The sequence below is a fragment of the Notamacropus eugenii genome, chromosome 1 (assembly GCF_028372415.1).
Source record: "Notamacropus eugenii isolate mMacEug1 chromosome 1, mMacEug1.pri_v2, whole genome shotgun sequence".
Lineage (NCBI taxonomy): Eukaryota > Metazoa > Chordata > Mammalia > Diprotodontia > Macropodidae > Notamacropus > Notamacropus eugenii.
In genome coordinates this window covers 170,528,702-170,549,335 of record NC_092872.1, presented here as the reverse complement: position 1 = coordinate 170,549,335, position 20,634 = coordinate 170,528,702, and the positions used below count along the sequence as shown (strand labels likewise).

The 20,634-nt window shown below is 39.3% G+C and overlaps 1 protein-coding gene across 1 annotated transcript in view; it reads left to right on the top strand.

Moving 5' to 3' along the window:
- The window catches only part of RASGRF1 (Ras protein specific guanine nucleotide releasing factor 1), a 203,789-nt gene that overhangs the window by 53,435 nt on the left and 129,720 nt on the right, over positions 1–20,634 (top strand). Inside the window, exon 2 of the mRNA XM_072638744.1 lies at positions 12,018–12,124. Within this exon, the coding sequence (XP_072494845.1) occupies positions 12,018–12,124 (107 nt within the window). The remainder of the gene's footprint in view (positions 1–12,017; positions 12,125–20,634) is intronic.

The following is a 20,634-nucleotide window of genomic DNA, read 5'->3' as shown; positions in this document are numbered from 1 at the left end:
GATTTGCCCAGAGTCATATAAAAAGTAATTATCTGAGGACAGATTTGAACTTGGGACTTCCTGACCTCAGATTTGGTGTTCCATCTACTGCACCACCTAGCTGTCTTTAAGACAAAAGATCTGGGTGGGAGAAAAAAAGATATTTTATTTCCTTCATATCAAACTGAATTTTTGTGGTCATAGGAAAATCCATCTAGAAACTATATAAGGTGATTATCTGATGCTCTGGTGGTGGTGGTAGTGGTGGTAGTTGAGTCAAATCAGTCGTGTCCAACTCTCCATGACCCCAGCTGAGGTTTTCTTGGCAAAGATACTGGAGTGGTTTGTCATTTTCTTCTCCAGCTCATTTTACAGATGAGGAAATTGAGGCAAATAGGGTTAAGTGGTTTGCACAGGACCACACAGCTAGGTGGTATGGTATCTAAGTGAACTGAACATTGAAGTTGGAAGACCTGGGCTCAACTATCCTCACAAATACTACTCATATAAACTTGAGCAATTCACTTTAACTTTTCTAAGTCTCTGTTTCATCATCTGTAAAATTATACAGAGATAATAATAGCAACTACATCCCAGGATTGTTGTAAGGATAAAATGAACCAATGGATGTAAAACATATTGCAAATTATAAAGGACAACAAATGTGTGTTTTTATTTTTATTATTAGTGGCAGTACTCAGTTATAGAGAGCTCTAGGCAACATGTTCCAGTATGATGCATCTAAAAGAAAATAGTCTATGTCTTTTTTATTTTCTTTTTGCAGTTGGCCTCTTATCAGGGTGAAAACCCAAGCCCTTTATGTCCATAGATGTCTAGAGGGAGAGAAATCAAGAGGCTTCCTCTCCCTCTTCCCATCAGTCCTTACCCTCAAGCTTGATGTACTGTTGTGACCTCAGAGAACTACTTGCCATCTTGCTGAGTCATGTCTCTGGAACTGAACCTCCTCCTCCTCTCTGTGTCTCTTCAAAGGAATTTTTTTCTCCCTCTGCTAAATCTGTTCTATATCTTTCTTTTGAATCCCATTTGTTAATGAGCAATCTGGGCTCCTCACACACATACGCTTTCTCTCTCACTCTTGCTCTCTCATGCTCTCTCTCACTCTTTCTCCTCTCCCCCCATACCAGTTAGTACCCATTCCGTTTCTTCTTTTTCCTTCCTTTCTTATTGGATTTTACATTCAATTCCAATTGTCACTGGGACAGGTAGGTGGAGTGGATAGAGTCAGGAAAGCCTGAGTTCAAATCCAGCCTGGACACTTGCTACTTGTGTAGGTCTGGACAAGTCCCTTAACCCTGCTTGCCTCAGTTCCCTTACCTATAAAATGAACCAGAAAAGGAAATGGCAAACCACACCAATATCGTTGCCAAGAAAACCCCAGATGGGATCATGAAGAGTTAGACATGGCTAAAAGGACTGAACCACAGCAAGAACTAATTGTCATTATCTGTGTAACTATGGTCCATTGGTCTTGGGGAGAAAAACACTACAGTTATGGGTCTGGAGTCCTCAAATAATATCTCTGGCACCTACGTCCCTTGCGACCTTGAAAAAGTCATTTCATTTCCTTTGGGGTGAGTTTCTTCAACTGTAAAAGAAGAGGGGCTGGGGGGCCTCAGAGGCTCCTTTCTAACTCCAGAACATTGGTCCTACCAAATGGATTGGGAGTTCTTGAAAAGAGGTAGACAGCCACTCTGCTTGAAAGTGTAGGCATCCTTGCAGGAGTGACATCTAGTGAAGCATCTAGATCAGGGGTGGGAAACCCATGGCCCTCTAGGTCCTCAAATGTGGCCCTTCAGCTGAATTCAAACTTCACAGAACAAATTCCCTTAATAGAAAGACTTGTTCTGTAAAACTTGGACTCAATCAAAAGGCTGCACCTAAGGAATTAAGGGAATTTGTTCTGTGAAGTTTGGATTCGGTCAAAGGGTCACATATGAGGACCTAGAAGGCCACATGTGGCCTCAATAGGCCGTGACAGGCAAAAGTGAGCCCAGGTTTTAAATTTATGCTACTGGTTATCATAGCTAGATGAATATGACCAACTTCATACAGATGCCACTGGGTCTTATCTTATGTTTCATTTAAATACACTTATAACCAAAAGAGACAGAGAGACTAAAAACACAGAGACAGAGATAGAGAGACAGACACTGAGAAGGATGAAGAAGGAAAAAGAGAATGGATGAGAGAATAAGAAAGAGAAGGGGGAGAAGAAGGAAGAAGAGGTGAGTTGGGAGGGGAAGAGAGAGAAGAAAGAGGAGAGACAGGGAAGGAAGAGAGGAGAGAAGGAGAAGAGCAGACAAGAGATGGAATAGAGAGGAGAGAAGAGAGAGGGCATTTCATGAAGAAAGGAAAGGTACAGAATGTTCAGTGACTTTCCAAGGGCCACAGAGTAGAGGAAGTGGTGCTTACTCTAATTTTCAGTCCATAACTATATCCAATCATGTCGTGCTCCTGAAGCTTTGGAGTTAGTGAGAGCTGGAGAGTGCTTCTCCCATCCTCAGATCTCCTGAGTATTATTGCTCAACAGCTTCACATCAGAACAGATTTGTTCTACCACTTCAAAGTTGGCTTCCTTTCCAAAAGGGTGGGTGAAATGATGTATGCAATTCTCTGGGAACTTAGGGTCGTTTTGTTTTTCAGGACAGAAACATCCAGTGTCTTTGGGAGCTGGTAAAAATACCTTTTTTCTCTAACAAAACTGTGCTCTCCTCACCATTCCTGGGGCTTGCCTATGACCTAAGTCTGAATGAATTATTAATAAGTAGAGATACTATTTGTAAAGTAAGAAAGGACTGGGGAGGAAGAAGTCATAGTGTAGTGAAAAGGAAACTATCCTGGATGTCAGAAGACTCAAACTATAGTCTAAATTTTGTGACCAGAGGCAGTTCTCAACTATAAAAACAAGAATGTTGGATTGGATAATATCTCTGTTTAGGTCAAATTTATGATTTCTTTGGTATTGAGAACTCCCAGAGAAGATATTCTTCCCAATGGAGACAAATATGTACTATGTAATGTATAGAATTGTCTGGGATACAGAGTTATCCATGCCTGGTCACACAATATATGGTACTGATTTAAAATTTCTCATTTCATTGTCTCTATAAACTGTCAGAGGTGAGACTGAATCTAGGTCTTCCTAATACCAAGGTCAGTTATCTATTCACTATGCTACCCTGACAGATTGGATAATTCTTAAGATTCTTTTAGCTTTAAGATTTCTTAGTTCATATTCTTCTGATCATATTTTGCCAGAGCTATTTTAAGAATCCAAGTTGGGAAAATCACATGAAAAGCCAATTCGGGCCTAATTAAAAGATCATAGATTTAGAACTAGGGAGAACTTGAAAGATCAATTTGTCTAACCCCTTTATTTTATAAATGAAGAAAGTAAGTCCTAGACTAGAGGTCAAATGACTTATTTAGATTCACAAAATATGGCAAAGTCAGGGTTCAAAGCCAGTTTGCCAAATTTAGTGCTCTTTATGCTGCAAACGCTACCCCTCTAAAGTGCAGCCCATCAAAACATCACTATCCTTAAGTCTTAAGATGCTTAGAACCTGCAGCGATCATTCATAGGATCATATACATAAACATAGAAGGTACCACAAAAGGTCATCTAGTCTGACTTTATCATTCTATAGAGGAGGTTAACAGAGTATGTGGAATAGGCCAAGGGCTTAGGGAGGGACATATAAGACCAGGGTTGAAGTTTAGGCTAGGTTGCTCCATCTGCTTTAGAGAAGAATCTTGATTTGGAGGTAGGAGAAAGGAGAGCATGGAAATCAGAGACATGGTAGAAAGAACATTGAATTTGAGGTCACAAGACCTGAGTTCTGAGTCCCAGGCCTTCTACTCACTACCAGTATAACTTTGGGCAATTTATTTAATCTCTCTGGGCCTCAAGTATCTCCTCTGGAAAATGTGGAGGTCAGATTTGTTGTTTTTGTTCAGTCATGTCTGACTATTCATGATCCCATGGACCATAGCATGCTGGGCCCTTCTATCTTCCACTATCTCTCAAAATCTGTACACGTTAATGTACTATGAACTTGATTTCCATGATACCATCCATCCAACTCATCCTTTGACATGATGTTTTCCTTTTGCCTTCAATTTTCCCAGCATCAGCGTCTTTTCCGATGATGTCTGTCTTCTCATTATGGGGTGAAAGTATTTAAGCTTAAGCTTCAGATTTGATCTTCCAGTGAATATCTTAAAGTAATTTCATTAGGTACTGACTGATTTTATCTCCTTATTGTTCAGAGAACTCTCAAAAGTCTTCTCCAGCACAAATATTCAGAAACATTGATTCTGCAGTGCTTAGCCTACCTTATAATCCAACTTTCACAGCCATAAATTGCTACTGGAAAAACTGTAGGCTTGACTATTGTTTGTTGGCAAGGTGATGTCTCTGCTTCTCCAGATTTTCCACAGTTTTCCTTCCAAGGAGCAAGCGTCTTTTGATTTCATGGCTATAATCATAGTCTTCAATGATCTTTGAGCCCAAGAATATAAAATCTGACATTTCTTCCATTTGTCTCCCTCTATTTGTCCAAAAGTGATGGTACCAGTTGCCAAGATCTTAGGGTTTTTTATGTTAAAACTTCAAGTCAGCTCCTGTTCAAGAGGCTTAATTCCTCTTTTACTTTCTGCCATTACAGTAGTATCATTGGCATATCTGAGATTGCTGATATTTATCCTGGCAACATTAATTCCATCTCCTGATTCATCCAGCCTGGCACTTTGCATGTTGTACTCCACATATAAATTAAATAAATAAGACAACAATATACAGCCTTGTCTTACTCCTTTTCCAATCTTAAATCAATCAATTGTTCCATCTTTGGTTCAAAATGTTGCTTCTTGTCCTGTATACAGCTTCCTCAGGAGACAAATAAGATGATCTGTTACTCTCATCTCTTTGAGGACTTGTCACACTTTGCTGTGATCCACACAGTCAAAAGCTTTGATGTGCTCAATGAAGTAGATGGTTTGGTTTTTTTTTCTGAAACTCCCTTGATTTCTCCATAATCCAGTGAATGTTAGCAATTTGGTCTCTAGTTCCTCTACCTCTTTGAAAACCAGTCTGCTTCTCTGAAAATTCTCAATTCACATATTATTGAAGATGAACTTGCAGAAAGTTAAGTATAACCTTGCTGGTGTATGAAATGAGCACAGTTGTTCAGTAATTATATAGTCGTTGGCATTGTCCTTCAGGATTAGAATATAAACTGATCTTTTTCAGTTCAGATCTCTAAGACTCCATCCAGCTCTAAATACTAAGAGTAAGTAGGTCTGAGAAGTGAGGTCCTAACAGAAGAAGGAAATAGGGTTCTAAGTTGACAAAGTCAAAGGAGCACATCTCTGGGCAAATTGAAGACAGCTTAACCTGAGCAATTACCTAGCTTATAATGTCAAGGGGCATGACTATATGAAGATTGGAGGAAATCAAATACAACTTTTGACTCATAGCATTTGCCTAGAAAGAGTCCAAATTCTAGAATCTTACAAACTTACTTCTCTGGTATTTATAATAGGCTCCTAAAAGAAGAATTTGGAGATGCATATATTTATTGACTTTACCACTTCTCTCCATCCCTGCCATTTTCATTTCTCTGTTCCTCAGTCTTCTATGAGGGCAACGTGGTAGGAGTTGGGTTCATGCTGAAAATGCTGCATAATGGAATTACTTAGGAGATGGAAAATATTGACATCTTCCTCCATATTCCCAAAGATCATGCAGAAAGTAAGGTTTTTTTTTCCCCCAACCCTGCAATTTTGGGAAGCTTTATTTCCAAATTATGAATCAGAATCAGATTTCACAACCATGATCTTTGATGTTAGGGAAGATGAGTATGTGGGAAGTGGGGAAGGTTGAGAAGGGGAATGTGATGTAATTGCTATGTTTAGGCTACATGGAATTCCCTTCCTCCCTCACTTTGTTCTGCTTGATGAGGGAATGTTTCATAGAGAAAGAAGGGTAGAGTGTGTGTTTTATGATACAGAATGAAAGTGTTTCATCAAATAGAAGATGGTCTTTCTCCAAGGAGAGAACACACAGGAAAAAAGTCATAAAATCCATCTGATCAGAAAGGGCCATAGACGTAATCTAGTCTAATTGTCTCATTTTGAACCTGGGAACAATGAGAATCATATTCAAGATCACATGACTAAGAAGTGACAGGGAGAACAGAATGAATTTAAATAATAATAGCAATAACTAGCATTTACATAATGATTTAAGGTTCACAAGGTTCTTTATAAATATTCTTTCATTTGATAATCAAAACAACCCTGGGAAATAGGTGCTATTGTTATGCCCATTTTACAGAGGGGAAACTGAGGCACACAGGTTACGTGACTCTCCCAGGGTCACTGAACTAGTAAGTGTCTAAGGTTAACTTTGAACTCTGATATTCCTAACTGCAAGTCCAGTACTCTATTCAATATATCATACGTTTTGCTAGACCCTAGGGGCAACCTGGCATTTTCCCAGGGATTTATGGAAGAATCAGTACTTTTTATAAACTGTAGGGAGAGGGAAATTGTTACTCTAGAAACTCTGACTAGTGACCTGGCCTCAAGTGAATTTACCAAGCCTGCATCAGAGAGTCCATCCAACTTGATCTGGAATGAAAGTTTGGTCTATATGGGGACACAGTAATTGACCATAGCCCAATTACACAAGCAGCACTCAATTACACACCAGCAGCCGTTCTATTACCTTGAGACATTTCAAAGATGAAGACAAGCAAGAATTAGTCAGACACCTGCAAACTGTTGGAGTTTGCAAAGACAGGTATTTTTTATGTTGCTTCTTTGCCAAGCAGAGGAGCTAATAGTCAACTGTGAATGCTCCCATTGTTTCCTTATTAGTTCAGTTATTTTGTGTTGTATTTGACATTTCATTACACAGTCCCAGTTATCTGTTTCCTAGGAAACAATCGAAAGACACAGGAACAGTAGAAAAACAACCCGAACTCACACTCTGGCTTCCACTGTGACTGACAATTAACATGAATACAGCAAATGTCAACGGGAGCTAAATATAGTTTACACACAGGGTCCTGGGCTGCTGTTTATTGGTGCCTGGGTGCTGAGCCATCATGATACAGGGAAAAATTTCTCTGGGCCTTACAACACAGCCCTAAGCCCAAACTTCAGTTGCATTCTTATAAGAAGGCACTCTGCTAAATCAGAAGTTGCTTGAGGGCAGGAACTAGCATCTTAAATGAACTTCACATCTTGCCTAGCACCAGTCTGCTGCTCTGCTCACAGGCATTTCATACATACTTATTAAGTTACAAAATGGGAAGAAAAAAAGCTACCAAATGGACAAATTTGTAGAATTCAATAGGCACTTGCCACTTGTTTTCCTCTCTCATTAAGCTATACATATCACGAGCCCCCTGCCTTCATTCACTAAAGAAGAGAAGAAAATTGCATCATTGATCCACTGATCCATCATTGAAACATCATTCAAATCCATATTGAGCCAAAGAATCACAGAATATCAGAACTGGGAGATACTTTACAAACCACTTATTTCAAACTGTTCATTTTATAGGTTAAAAAAAACTGAAGTTCAGAGAAAAGTGATTCTAATTGCATAAGAATGTATTAAGTGCTTCACCTTGTGTAAAGCACTGGGCTAGTCACTGAGGATACAAAGGCAAAACAAAAAATAATTGCTGCTTACCTCATGGGTGGGGGAAGGAGGAAATAGAATACTTATAAATATTGGTCCACAAAAGATAGTTTGATGGGCAAAAACATACAAATAAAAGACTATCTAGGGGAGATCAGGTTTCCTCATAGGAGATGTTATCTAAGTTGAGTCTTACAGGAATCTGAAGAGATGAGGAGGATTCTAGGTATCCACGATAGCCTGTCCAATGGCAAAAAGGTTGGAGATAAAATAAGTTCAGGGAGCAGGAAGCAAGCTGGTAGGAAACTGCAAATAGGGTAATTTGGCTGGAATGTAGACTGCATGAAAGGAAGCAATGTGTAACAACCCTGGGCAGACTGGAGCCAGATTGTGAAGAGTGTCGAAAACCAGGCTGAAGAGCTTATGTTTTGTCCCAGATGCAAAGGAGAGTCATTGAATATTCTTGAGCAAGTGTATGACATGATTAGATCTTTTAGCAACTATGAAGAGGTTAGATCTAATAGGGAAGAGAGCAGAAGTAGGAAGACCAATTAGAAGTCTATTGCAAAAATTCAGGCAAAAAAGTGATGAGGGACTGAACTATGCTGGGGGCTATGTTAATTCAACTCAATTCAATAAACATTTATTAAACACCAACTATGTGCCAGGCATTATGCTGAGTGCAGTGGAAAGGAAAGAGATGCAAATGGCATTGTAGGGGTAGAATGGACAAAGCTTGGCAATAACCCAAGGTCACACAAACAGTTAATTCATAGGATTTGAGGGGAGAAGGGAAAGGAGGTGAGGAAAGTCCAGACCTGTGATCACATCTGGTGTGGTGAACTCCCAATGTGAAAGTTTCCTCTACCGATGCAGATTAGCAACGCCTTTGTAACTAACCCATTGTCTTGGAGACTTGCTGGAGACATTGAAAGGTTAAGTGACTTACCTAATCATCCAACTAGTATGTATCAGAGAGAGGACTTGAACCCAGGTCTTCCTGACTTCAAAAACAGACTTCTATTCACTATACCAGGCTAAGATACTTCCTTTCACAAACTCATAGGAATATAGATTTCAAGCTGAAAAGATCAGAATCCAAATCTTCCAACTCCCAAGCGCTCCACTACTCCACACTGTTTAATCCATGGACATTAAACATCCCAGTAATTAAAAGCAGCAAGTTACATATGAAATATTCTCCTTTTTACATGGTATACCCATAAAATGAAGACATTAACTGCTAATAATTGCAAATTCTGAAGCTCGGTTCTAGCTACAGGCATAATATAATTAAAGGGGGGGAAGCATTGAGCTAGAAATGAAGTCTCAGGTTCTAGTCCAATGTACCTTAATTTCCATAATAATGTTTGCTGCTCCTACTTTACAGGGAAGAGGTAACATTAGGGAAAATGCCTCCAAATCCTTTTAAGTTCTCAGTAATATAATGAAACCTCCGTTAATTTGCACTCAACTAACAAGAACCCTCTGCTAGCTTGAATTTTTGGTCTGCATCAGAATTTTAGTAGAATAATAAAAATGGTAATAAGTAACATTTATAAAGCACACTGAAAAGTTCTTATTTGAACTACACAACAACTATGTCAAGTCGGTAGTATAGATATTATTATACCATCTTATGGGTAACTGAGGAAACTGAGTCTGAGAGAGGTTATGTGACTTGTCCACGGTCGCAGAGCCAGTAAGTGTCACATGCAGGATCTTCCTGACTCCAGGTCCAGCACTCTTCAATATCACACCATTCTGCCACAAGGCAAAAGATAAGAAATCAAGTTTATCCCAAAAACTAATTTAGAAAAACATCCAGAGTAAGGCAGGATATTTCCCCAAATCTCTCCCACTTTCTACAGCATTTGAAAGCTTCCAAACAATGTAGATATCTATCTTACTTGTTCTTTTATTAACCCTTCTATTGTCATCCATTTCCAAGTATTACAACTTCAGCCATAAGCAAACTATGAAGAGAATTTAAAGGAGATGACTGGAGATAATTAGTATTGGACGTAAAACCCGTTAATCATTTACCCCTAAATCTCAGGAACGGAAGCTCTAGGTTTACCCGAGTCCAAAAACTAGGCAAATGAAAAGTAGATGCCACCATTTGAGCAAATGGTGACAGATTAACCCAGAGGGCTAGAGAGAGAACATGGAGGAGTGAAAGGAACATTTGTCAGCTTTAGATATGCAGACCCCAATTAACCACTAATTCACTAACCTTGAACAGGTCTCTAGTCCAGGTAGATACAGTAATTACAAGACTACTGGGGCTAGGACAGGGAGTGATGATACCTCAGGCAATTTCAGCATAGTAGAAAGCAGGATGGCCTGGGAGCTAGGGGCCCCAAACGCTACTCCTTGGCATTTCCGCAGACTAAATGTAGGTGTCTGGTCTCTCTGGCTCTCTCTTTCTTATGTATATACTGGCGGGGGAGGGGGGCAGGGAAGGAATGTAGACAAATTATTTTAAATGTCCTTTCCAGTGTTGACATTCTACTAGTACATATCAGTATTGTCCTTTTTCTAATCAAATCCAACAAGCATTTATTAAATGCCTGGTATGGGCAAGGTACAGGGTTTATGAAGACAAAATGAAGAACAGTCCACTTCCTTCTCCAGCTCATTTTCCAGCTGAAGAAACTGAAGCAAACATGGTTAAATGATCTGTAAGTGTCTGAGGTTAGATTTGAACTCATAAAGTCTTCCTGACTCCAGGCCTGCATTTTATCCACTGTATCACCTAGCTACCCTGTTTTGTGTTTACATACATGTATTTTGATATGTATGTATGGGTACATGCATGAAAATTTGAGGAAGAGAGAGCATTAAAGAAGGAGGAAGGAAAGAAACAAGCGTTTATTAAATGTATATTTTGTACTGTGTTAATAAACTTTACAAACATTATCTCATTTCATTCACACAGTTACCCTGAGAGGTAGTTGCTATTATAATCTGCCTTTTGCAATCAAAGAAACTGAGGCAGACAGAGAACAAGTGACTGGCCTAGGGACAGCTAATAAATACCTAGATTCACATTTTAACTCAGATCTTTCCAACTGTGGGCCCAGTATTCTATCTACTTCATCTCCTAGCCACAAACCACTAAGGAGATCAGAGGTGGCACATAAATTGACCCTTATAATAATCTATTCCTTATAATTATTCTTATAATAATCTATTCCAATCCAATCAACATTTTAAAATGTCTACTATGTGTCTGTCACTGTACTAAATGCTAGGGATACAGTTAAAAAGAAAAACAACTCCTACCCTCAAGGAGTTTATAATGTACAGGGGGATACAACACATAAAAGGAGATAGGAAAGCATTGTGGGGTGGGAAATAGAGGTACCTGGAACAGGGGTATCTTGTTCCATGGACCTGAAAACAGGCAGAGCAGCAGTTGAAAACTGGAGTGAGCTGGGACTTCAGTTTCTGCCCTCTATAAAGAAAGGCACTGGGGGGAGCGTGGTACTCCTCCCTCCAATCACAGAAGAAAGGAAGCCGAGGGAGGTGGTGTCAATCAAGGCTTGAGTTGGCAGTATGTTGGTGAGTTTAGAAGTAATGAGCTTATCCTAGCACAGGTATCTTTGTTCCTTGAGGTTGAAACAAATAAGAGCAGCAGATGCAAAAATGGAGTGCCTTCCAGGCATGCAGAATGACACTGTGGCATTGTCACGTGTGCAAAAGCATGGAGGTAGTAGATAAATGCCAAGCTTGGTAAATGCTATATAAGCCAATATGGCAGGAAAGTAGGATTTACAAAGGCTGTGTGGAGCCAGACTGTGGAGAGCTTTAAATGCCAAGTTGAGGAGTGTGTGTTTTATCTTAGAGACAAGAGAACTCCTGGAGTGGAGGAGTAAGGGCCCTTCTATTCCTCTGCAAAGTGCCTCACATGGCAAGGCAAGGGAACGAACAAACACTCTCTGATGAAGATACAGACAATAAGGAGAAGCTAGTTTATAATTAACTCAAATTTCCAAAATGGAATCTTCCCCACTATAGCTCCTTCCTTTGTTTCTACCATTATATTCCTTTTGAAACATTTGACAGCATTCCCAACCTGCTTGTTTGCAATTTGTTGGTAAGTGTGGCTTTGTGGGCTCTCTTTCCCTCTCACAATGTGTCCTAAGCATCAGTTCCATTACATTTTACAAAACAAGTCCCCAGCAAGAGTTTTAAACTGATAAATAAAACAGAATTCAGACAATCATACATAATGGATGGGGGCTTAGCTAATGTGGCAGTGAGCTCTTTAGAAATAGCTAAATTGATACATAAATACAAATGCTACTCATGAGGGTAACCAGGTAATCATAAGATTTTTTTTATTTCATTTCAACAGCACTATTTCACTGTTAACTTCAACCATGAGAATCAGAAAGCCCTAGAGTTGAGAACAGAAGATGCTAAAGACTGTGATGAATGGCTAGCCGCGATAACTCATGCAAGGTAAGTAAGCCAATGAGTGTGGAATACTTCTTTCTATCCAGCGATACTTGAACTGTTACTGTTCATCAACATGAAACTGTTTTCTTGTCCTTATCGGGCTATTCAGAGAAAGAAGATGGTGTAGCGGGCAGAAGGCATGATTGTGGCAGAAAAACCCTCCCTCTGACCACACACTGGTGTATAACCACAAATTATAACGTTTTCATACTTTAGTGACTATTTAAGACTCAAAGTTAAAGAGGAGTTCTGCATCAGGTGGAAGAGATTTCCACATTGAGAGTTCCTCAGAATAATAAAATTAAGTATCTGGACCCACATCTCCCCCACATCCCACACCCCCGCCATATAAATGAGTTGTTCAGTAGAGGTCACCTTGCCTATGAGTTTGGGATTTCTAAGCCATGGGGAGAAGTAAAGTGAGACTGGCTGCTTTATTATGATGGTGTCAAGGAAGAACCTTGGCCTAGAATTTCAGATTAGGTTATAGTCCCAGATCTTCCATTAACAAACTGTATTTGCCCCCCTGGGTCTCCGTTTCTTTGTCTGTAAACAAAGGGATTGACCTAGATAACCACCAAAATGGCTTCCAACTCTACCATGGCACGATTTTAGATACAGCTACAATATGTTGGACGCTTAAGAGATGGAAACGACTGGGGGATCCTAGGGTCCACAAAGCATTTGTGGCCCAGTGCAGATGCATTGCATTCTTTTCTGGCACTGTAAATAATTCTACCAACAGTTATTTCAAGAGCTTTTGAAGTGACTAGGACCATCTTTGAATATATTCCATTCTAGAATATTAGGTGAACTAAAAGTTTCCTTTATATACTCTAGAACTTCCCCTTAGTCTCCAGTATGTACTTGGGCTCCGTAGTTTTAGAACGAGCATTGCCATCAGGGGTAGATAGTGAAGACATCTACTTTGAGATTTCACTGTAACATCTCTGACTTGAATTATCCCAAGACAAATACCTACCTGACCTGGGAAGTGTTCAAACCATGTGCACTTATAAGTAAGATTTAAAATATCCTGTATTGTGTCCTTCCCTCCCTTTCCATCCCAATCCCACTCCTCATAGGTGACATAGAGGCCTGAACTTGAAATCAGGAAGCTCTAAGTTCAAAACTGAATAAAGGTACTTATAGGACTTAGTAGCTATGTGACACTGGGCCAGTCAATTAGCTTTCAGTTTCTTCACTGTAAAATGGAAATTATTAATAGCACCTACCTCACAGGATACCTGCAAGGATTAAATGAGATAGTATATGTAAAATACCTTATGAACCTTAAGGCATTATATAAATGCTAGCTATGATCATCATCATTATTACTGTCACTATTCTGAAGAGAACACTAGGGGTACTTTTTGTGGGTACTGCTCCTCCTCCTAGACAACTGTGCTACAGCCAGTAGGAGAGAAGGCTTGGGGTGGTGGAAGGATGCTAAGACTATAAGTACAAAGAAATAAGGCATCCTTTTGAACATCTCTTTTCCATTCCACTTTTTAAGGGAGTTCTCTCTGGTCACTTTCTCCCTCCGCCTGATCCTTTCCTGTCTCTGAAGGAAATTTCCAATGCATTCTGACTTTCTTGGATTTCCTAATGTCAGTGATTTTAGACAGCAAGAGAAATGCCCAATCTAGAGATAGAAGGTCTTGTTCGAGGAACACCAAGGAGATTAGTATCATTGGAAGGCAAGATAGAGATAGGAAGGAACCAGTTTGGATGCCCAAAAGAGGATTTTTATATTTGAACCTAGAGATGCTAAGGAATCCCTGGAATGTATCAAGTAGGGAAGTGACATAACTGTACTTTAGGAAGATTAATTTGAGAGAATGGATTGGAATGGGGAGAGACTTAAGAAAGGAGACCAACCAACAAACTATTGCAGTAGTCCAGGCTTGAGGTAATGGAAGCTTCTTTCAGAAGATCTGGGTTCAAAGCTCACTTCTGAAACATGCTACCCATGCAGCTTTGGATTTGACCTCTGGGGCCAAAGGAGATGGGTTCCAACCCCATGCCTGACAATAACGTCAGAGAATAGTAAGTCACCATTGTGCCTCAGTTTTTCCCACTTTAAAATGAGGACTTAGATTAGATAATCTCCAGGTACCCTCCAAATGAAAGGTTATTGAAAAATAGGTTATTTTAAGGTACTGGTTAATGTTTACACAATCCTTTTTATGGATTACAGAGTTTCATGGCATTTTTCTCATTTGATCTTTGTGGCAAGGTCCCTGGCACATAGTAGGTGCTTAATAAGTTTGTGTCAGTTGTTCAATTGATTGATTTGATTTATTTAATTGATTTATTGATTATAAGGATTTTATTCCCTTTTTACAGACTAAGAAAGATACTCAGGGAGTCCAACGTAATGCAACCAGTTAAATGGCAGGCAGAATAAGAATTCAAGTCTTCTCGAACTAATTCCAGTAGTCTTTACCAGGCTAGAGAGCCCACTGGAAATCCCAGGGAAATACTAGTCTGCTATAAGAAATGATGAGCTCCATGATCTTAGAAAAACATGGATAGACTTGCACAAAATAATGAAGAGCAAAATAAACAGAACCAAGGGAACATTGTGTGCAGTGAGAGTGCATTGTTTTAAGAACAGCTTTGAACCAATAAGTTATTTTGACTATTATAAACACCCAAATTAACTACAAAGGACATAGGAAGGATGATGCTATCTGCATCCAGAGAAAGAACTGACAAATGGAAGTATGTATAGAATGATTTTGCATACATACATATTTGTGTCTAATAGTAGTATCTCTAGGGCCAGGGAGGGGAAAAAAAGAAACTTACATGATAACTTTATTATACATTTAAAAGGAATAGAAAGTTGTACATAATAGATATGCAGTTCCATGAACAATCATCTCTTTTTATTATAGTATGTTATGGAACTGATCATTTTGTTCTATAAATGAAAAAGAAAATAAATAAATTTAAAAGAAAATAAATAAAATTTTAAAAAGAAAACTCAAGAGAATAAGGCATTGGTGACTTTTGCCTAGTCATGACAAGAATTGAAGAAAATAGAAACAAGGGGCCTCATTTCTCAATGGCCTATGTTGCTTATAGAAAACTCCAGAGAGGAAAACACACAGAGGGGTAATGAGAGAAGAGGCTAGAGGCTTTTCAGATAGTCAGGAAGAAAGGACCAGGCTAGAAGACATGAGTGTCCAATGCTGAGGAATCCCTACATGAGACAACTCCTGAGTTCTCTCTGCCTGTGATTAATTGCCAACCCACATACAGTCTCTTCCTTCATAAATTCTCATGCCTTTAGCAAAGGAATTTTATTACACTCAAGACTGATGATCTAATAAGTACATTATAAATGGTGACATACTACGGAGGAAGAGGGAACAAAAAGTTCAAATGCAATATTTAGAATAAGAGTTCTCATCCTTTGGGGAGTAATATACATTGGGATTCCTTTGCCCTGTTTGTCCCCTAAAGATGCCATATGTAGGCAATTCCATTATAAAGAAGCCTTTCTTTTAACAAAGTTGTATTTGCCCACAGAGATCATGCTTTGCTTCTCTGATTGTAACTAATTCTCTACTATAAAGCATCTGGAAAAATAAATGCTTTCTTTGGTGCCTTGCCTCAAAAAAACCTTACCTTTAAAGTGGTAGAAATGTGCATTTTTTTAATTAAATTCTAAGGAAAACTAGAATTCTTTTGTCCTGTCATCAAATGGCAATGACCCTTCAACTCCCTTCCCCACCTCCAACACACCAACCAAGACTTACCTAAATTCCTAAGCTCTCTGCCAGAACAAAGCTGCATCTTTAAAAGATTCAGGAACTGAGGATTAGAATAGGCCAGGAGGATTGTCAAAAGGGACAAGAAATAAGGCTTTCTCTCCTAGATTCAAAAGACTGCCTTTCACTTGCCAGTTCTCCAGAGAACCTCTCAATGAATCAATCACCAAGCAGTTAGTCTGGGCAGAATGGGACACAAATACAGTCCCTGTCCTGAAGGAATTTACACTCTGCTATGGGAATGTGTGTGTGTTCATCCTTCATTGCCAAAGAAGATCATGCCATCAGAGAAATGGGAATAGAAAGGGTTTGGAGAGGTGGCCAGGGAAGGGAACTTTGGCTTAAGCAGTCACAGGAATCGTAAGTGGAACATAAGCCAGCAGACTGTCCCAGCCTTTTTTAAATATGATGATGATGATGATAACTAGTATTTACATAAGGCTTTAAAGTTTGTGAAATGCTTTACAATTATTTAATCTTCGCAGCAACGCTGAAAGGTAGATCCCATTATTATCCCCATTTGGCAGATGAAGAGATTGAGGCGTGCAGAGGTTATGATTTGTCCCAGGTCACACAGCTAATAAATAAGTGAAGTGGATGTCCAGTGCTCTATCTACTTCATTGCCTGACTGCTTCTAGTGGTTATGTTGATGTGATTATTAAGAGAAAGAAAAGAGGAGGTAGGGGAAGATAGTTTCTGTGCAAGATGGTAGACATTAAGAGCCCAACACCAACCAGGCATGCCCTGATACCCTCCTGGTGGTTGGCTGGATAATCCGGAGGAGTCTGAGACCAGTCCGATATAGAGGGCTGAGGTAAAGCTTTGTCATTCCCTGTAATCCCAGGCAGAGAATTTTTTCCAAGGGAAAAAAATCAAACTGAATGGATTAAGGGGGAGGAGGGGTGCAGGGATAGGAAGCAAAGTCTCTGGAGGTCTAGAGTAGGGGGCAAGGCATCACTGTTCATCATGAGGGTGGTAGGCAAGATTGATGATGACAAGATACACTGTGCTGGTTAGGCTGTGATATTTTGGTGGATGAAGTAGAAGCCTAGCTCCACTTTTCTGGTCAGCACCTGCCATCTGGGAATCTGGATGAAAATTATTTGGATGTCCCATGGAATTTATTATGTAGGGTTTGGGCCTTCCTAGATGAAAAGAATAAAGATGAATTCTGTTTACTAAGTTGTGAAATTGACAGAATTTCCATAATGCCCCCAGAAGGTCATTGAGGATACTCTGGAGAGAATCATTTACCGAAAGACTGAAAGGGTGGATTACTTACCACACAGTTATCCTTTTTGGAAGTGGCTAGCTTCCTACAAAACCAAAGGAAGACCTCACAGATTCACCTCAGCCTCATATGACCCAGTAGACTATAAAGTCCTTGAAGGGAGGGGCTATGTTTTATTTTGTCTTTATACCTCCAATACCTAAGTAGCACTTTGCACATAGTAGATATTTAATAGAGTAATAGATCAGTAATAATTTATTAAGATCTGGCCATGTACTAGACACTAGGGATACAAAGACAAAAGCAAAACATCTCAAATTCTGAGTTCAAATCTAGCCAAGGGCCCTTATTACCTATGTGATTCTAGATGACTCACTTAACCACTGCCTGGCTCCGTTCCCTTATCTCCCAGGGTTGCTATGAGGACCAAATGAGATAATATTTGTAAAGCACTTTGAAAATCTTAAAGAACTATGTAAATGCTAGATAAGCAAAGGAACAGTCTCTACCCTCAAGGAGCTAACCTTCAAACAGAGGAGTGCCCATGTATAGTTATATACAAAGCACATTCAAAGCAGATACCAGGTAATCTGGAGAGGAGAGGAGAATGGCAATGGCTAACCACTTGGGAGACCATGCAAAGTTAACTCTTGAGCTGAATCTCAAAGTCAATTGGGTATTTCAAAAGGGGTAGGATGAGGAGGGAACACATAGGACAGAGATAAGAGATGTTTTATGTGTGATTGTTGAATGTACAAATGAATAATATATGATGTCAAAATAAATGATAACGTGATGTAGGGCAAATTAGTCCACCTCCCTTGTCCTGTTTCTTCATCTCTAAAATGAGGGATTCTGGGGACTCCTCAGTTCTATGATTCCTTGTTAGAAACAGAAAGGACTTCCCTAAAGTCTGTAGGACTTTAGGATTTAGAGCTGGAATTCAATTCCAAGTTTATTAAGCACCTACTATGTACAAATCCCTGAAAAAGGACCTTAGAAATTTAGAGTCCAATACCTTCTTTTTACACAGGAGGAAATCAAGAGTCCAATTGTTTTGCCAAAATAACAGAATTGGAACTAGAATTCAGGCCTCCTGGCTCTTGACTAAGAGTATACCATTCACCAGGCCAAAGGCAGTGGGAAGGGTGCCAGTGGGAAGAGAAATGGAAGAGCCCCCATAAGATATCTGGAACGAAGATAATTATTATGTGCATGGAAAAGAAAAGAAAGAAGGGGTTGTTTGTACCGTAAAAGTAGCTCCCAAGTGTAATGAAAAACTCAAATCCCAAATCAATACAGAAGCCATAAAACCACTATCGGTAGCTCTCATGTCCTGGAGCCTTGAGCAACACATTTGCAAACTGACTCTTGGGTCCTCTTAATTTATAGCTATGAATCCATGCCCAGGAATAGCTCTATACATATTATTCAGCTTTAGAATTCTTTTTTTTTTTTTTAAATTATACTGACATCTCTTTTTTCTACAGAACAGCTATTTTCCAATAAAATTTCCCAGTTTGAAGTCACTCCTGTAACAAAAAAAGCAGTTCAATAAAAACAACTGATTGCATTTGACTGTGTATACCATATTCCATTCCTATAGCGCCCCCACCCCCACTTCTTTACCAAAAGGAAATACAGCCTTAGAGTTTCAATGTTTTCCCCTTTGAATTCCCAGGGACCAAAAGCTATCTAAAGAAACAAAACAAAATCATAACGAAAATTAATTATATTGAGAAGTAAGATCTTCATCCAAATAAATCAACAAATACATAGGATAAATAATTTCTGATTGATGCCTTCAAATTAATAATGGTAGGCTTACATGCAAAATGAGGTGCAAAATTCATTAGCAATCCACTCTCAGTCCTGCTGAGTCTTTCTCTGCTACCTTCATCAGCTAAGTAGTCTCTCAAGTGCCACAGAAAGTAAAAAAAGGGGAGGCTATGGCATCTCTAGGTGCCAAAGTTATAGAAAAATAATTTGTTGAATCTGTAAGGGACCTCAGAAATAATTCATCTGGTCCAACTCCTTCATTTTACATGCAAGGAAATTATGTCCCAGAGAGGTAATAAATGACTTCGTCCAAGCTAGTTGTTGGTAGAGCCTGGACTTGAACCCAGCTCTTAAGATCTCATTCTTCCCATTCCCACATTTCCTCCCTTCTTTCTACCCATCTCCAGATCTAACCCTAGGGCACCCTCACAGACCACCCCCTCCTTTTTCAAGAGGTCACAAGACAAGAACGTACAAGGAATATCTTGCTTAGTTACACCTGAGCTAAGAAAGCATGACATTCGAGAATGAACTAACCAATCATTAAATGGTAGGGTCAGCATGTGTAAAAGCCTATTTCCATGAGGCTAATGACAATAATAGAGACAGAGCACTGGTGGTCTGCCTAGACACTGAAAAGAACACAAAAATCTGGTACCCATGTGGTCCTTCATCAAGCATTTTCAGTATTTATTGGGGAGACTAAGTCTCTATGTGGAAATGCCTCTGAGATCATCTATGAGATTCCCAGTATTGCTCATGTGTGGGCAGCACACCTTAAAAAGGGAATTAACAAGCGGAACCTTCAAAGGAAGACCAGGACAGTAAAAGTGCCTAAAACCTTGTTGTAGAAAAAATCATTGAAGGAACTGGGGATATTTAGCTGGAGAAGAAAATGTTTGGGACTTTATGGGTATCTTTTGACTATTTGAAGGGCATCCTATGAAATAAGAATTCAATTTATTCTATGTGACCCAAAAGGGAAGAAAAACTGAAGTAATATTTGAAAATCAGAAGAATGGAAAGTTTGGTTCAGTATAATGGCTTCTTACAAATTACAGCTGAAAATGGAAGCAAACAGCAAGTATTTATTTATTAAGCTCCTAGGCTCTTAGAACTAGAGCCAAAAGAAACTTTAGAGATCGTCTAATCTAATCCCTCATTTTACAGATGAGGAAACTGAGTCCCAAGAAGGTTTAGTGACTTTTCTACAGGTTATATACAGTATCAACAGATGTGAACCCTGGTCCTCTGACTCCATAGCCAGAGGGTTTTTTTGTTTTTCTGTTTTCCTGTGTTACCTATGTACTCATCACTGTTACAGACTGGATTTTGAATAAATCCAAAAGTAAGATAGACTCTGACCTCAAACAGTACTCATGGTACTGGAGAGATACAAGTTCACACACAAGCAAATACAAGTTATTTACGAAATAAATACAAAGTGAAAGGATACTACCAATTTCTGCACGAGATGGTGAGTTCCCTGTAATTGGGGCTATTTAAACAGAGGCTGCATGATTTCTGTGTCACTAATGTTGGAGAAGGTATTCGTGCTTTGGGGAAGGATTGCTCTCAATGACCTCTCTACAGGCAAGGAAATTATTCCCACTCTAGGATTTTGTGACCAAAAAGCCTGAACTGGGTGATTGTTTTTCTTACTGGATGATAGCTTTTTAGCAGTGAAATACACTTCTGTCTGAACAGCAAGGAAGAACAA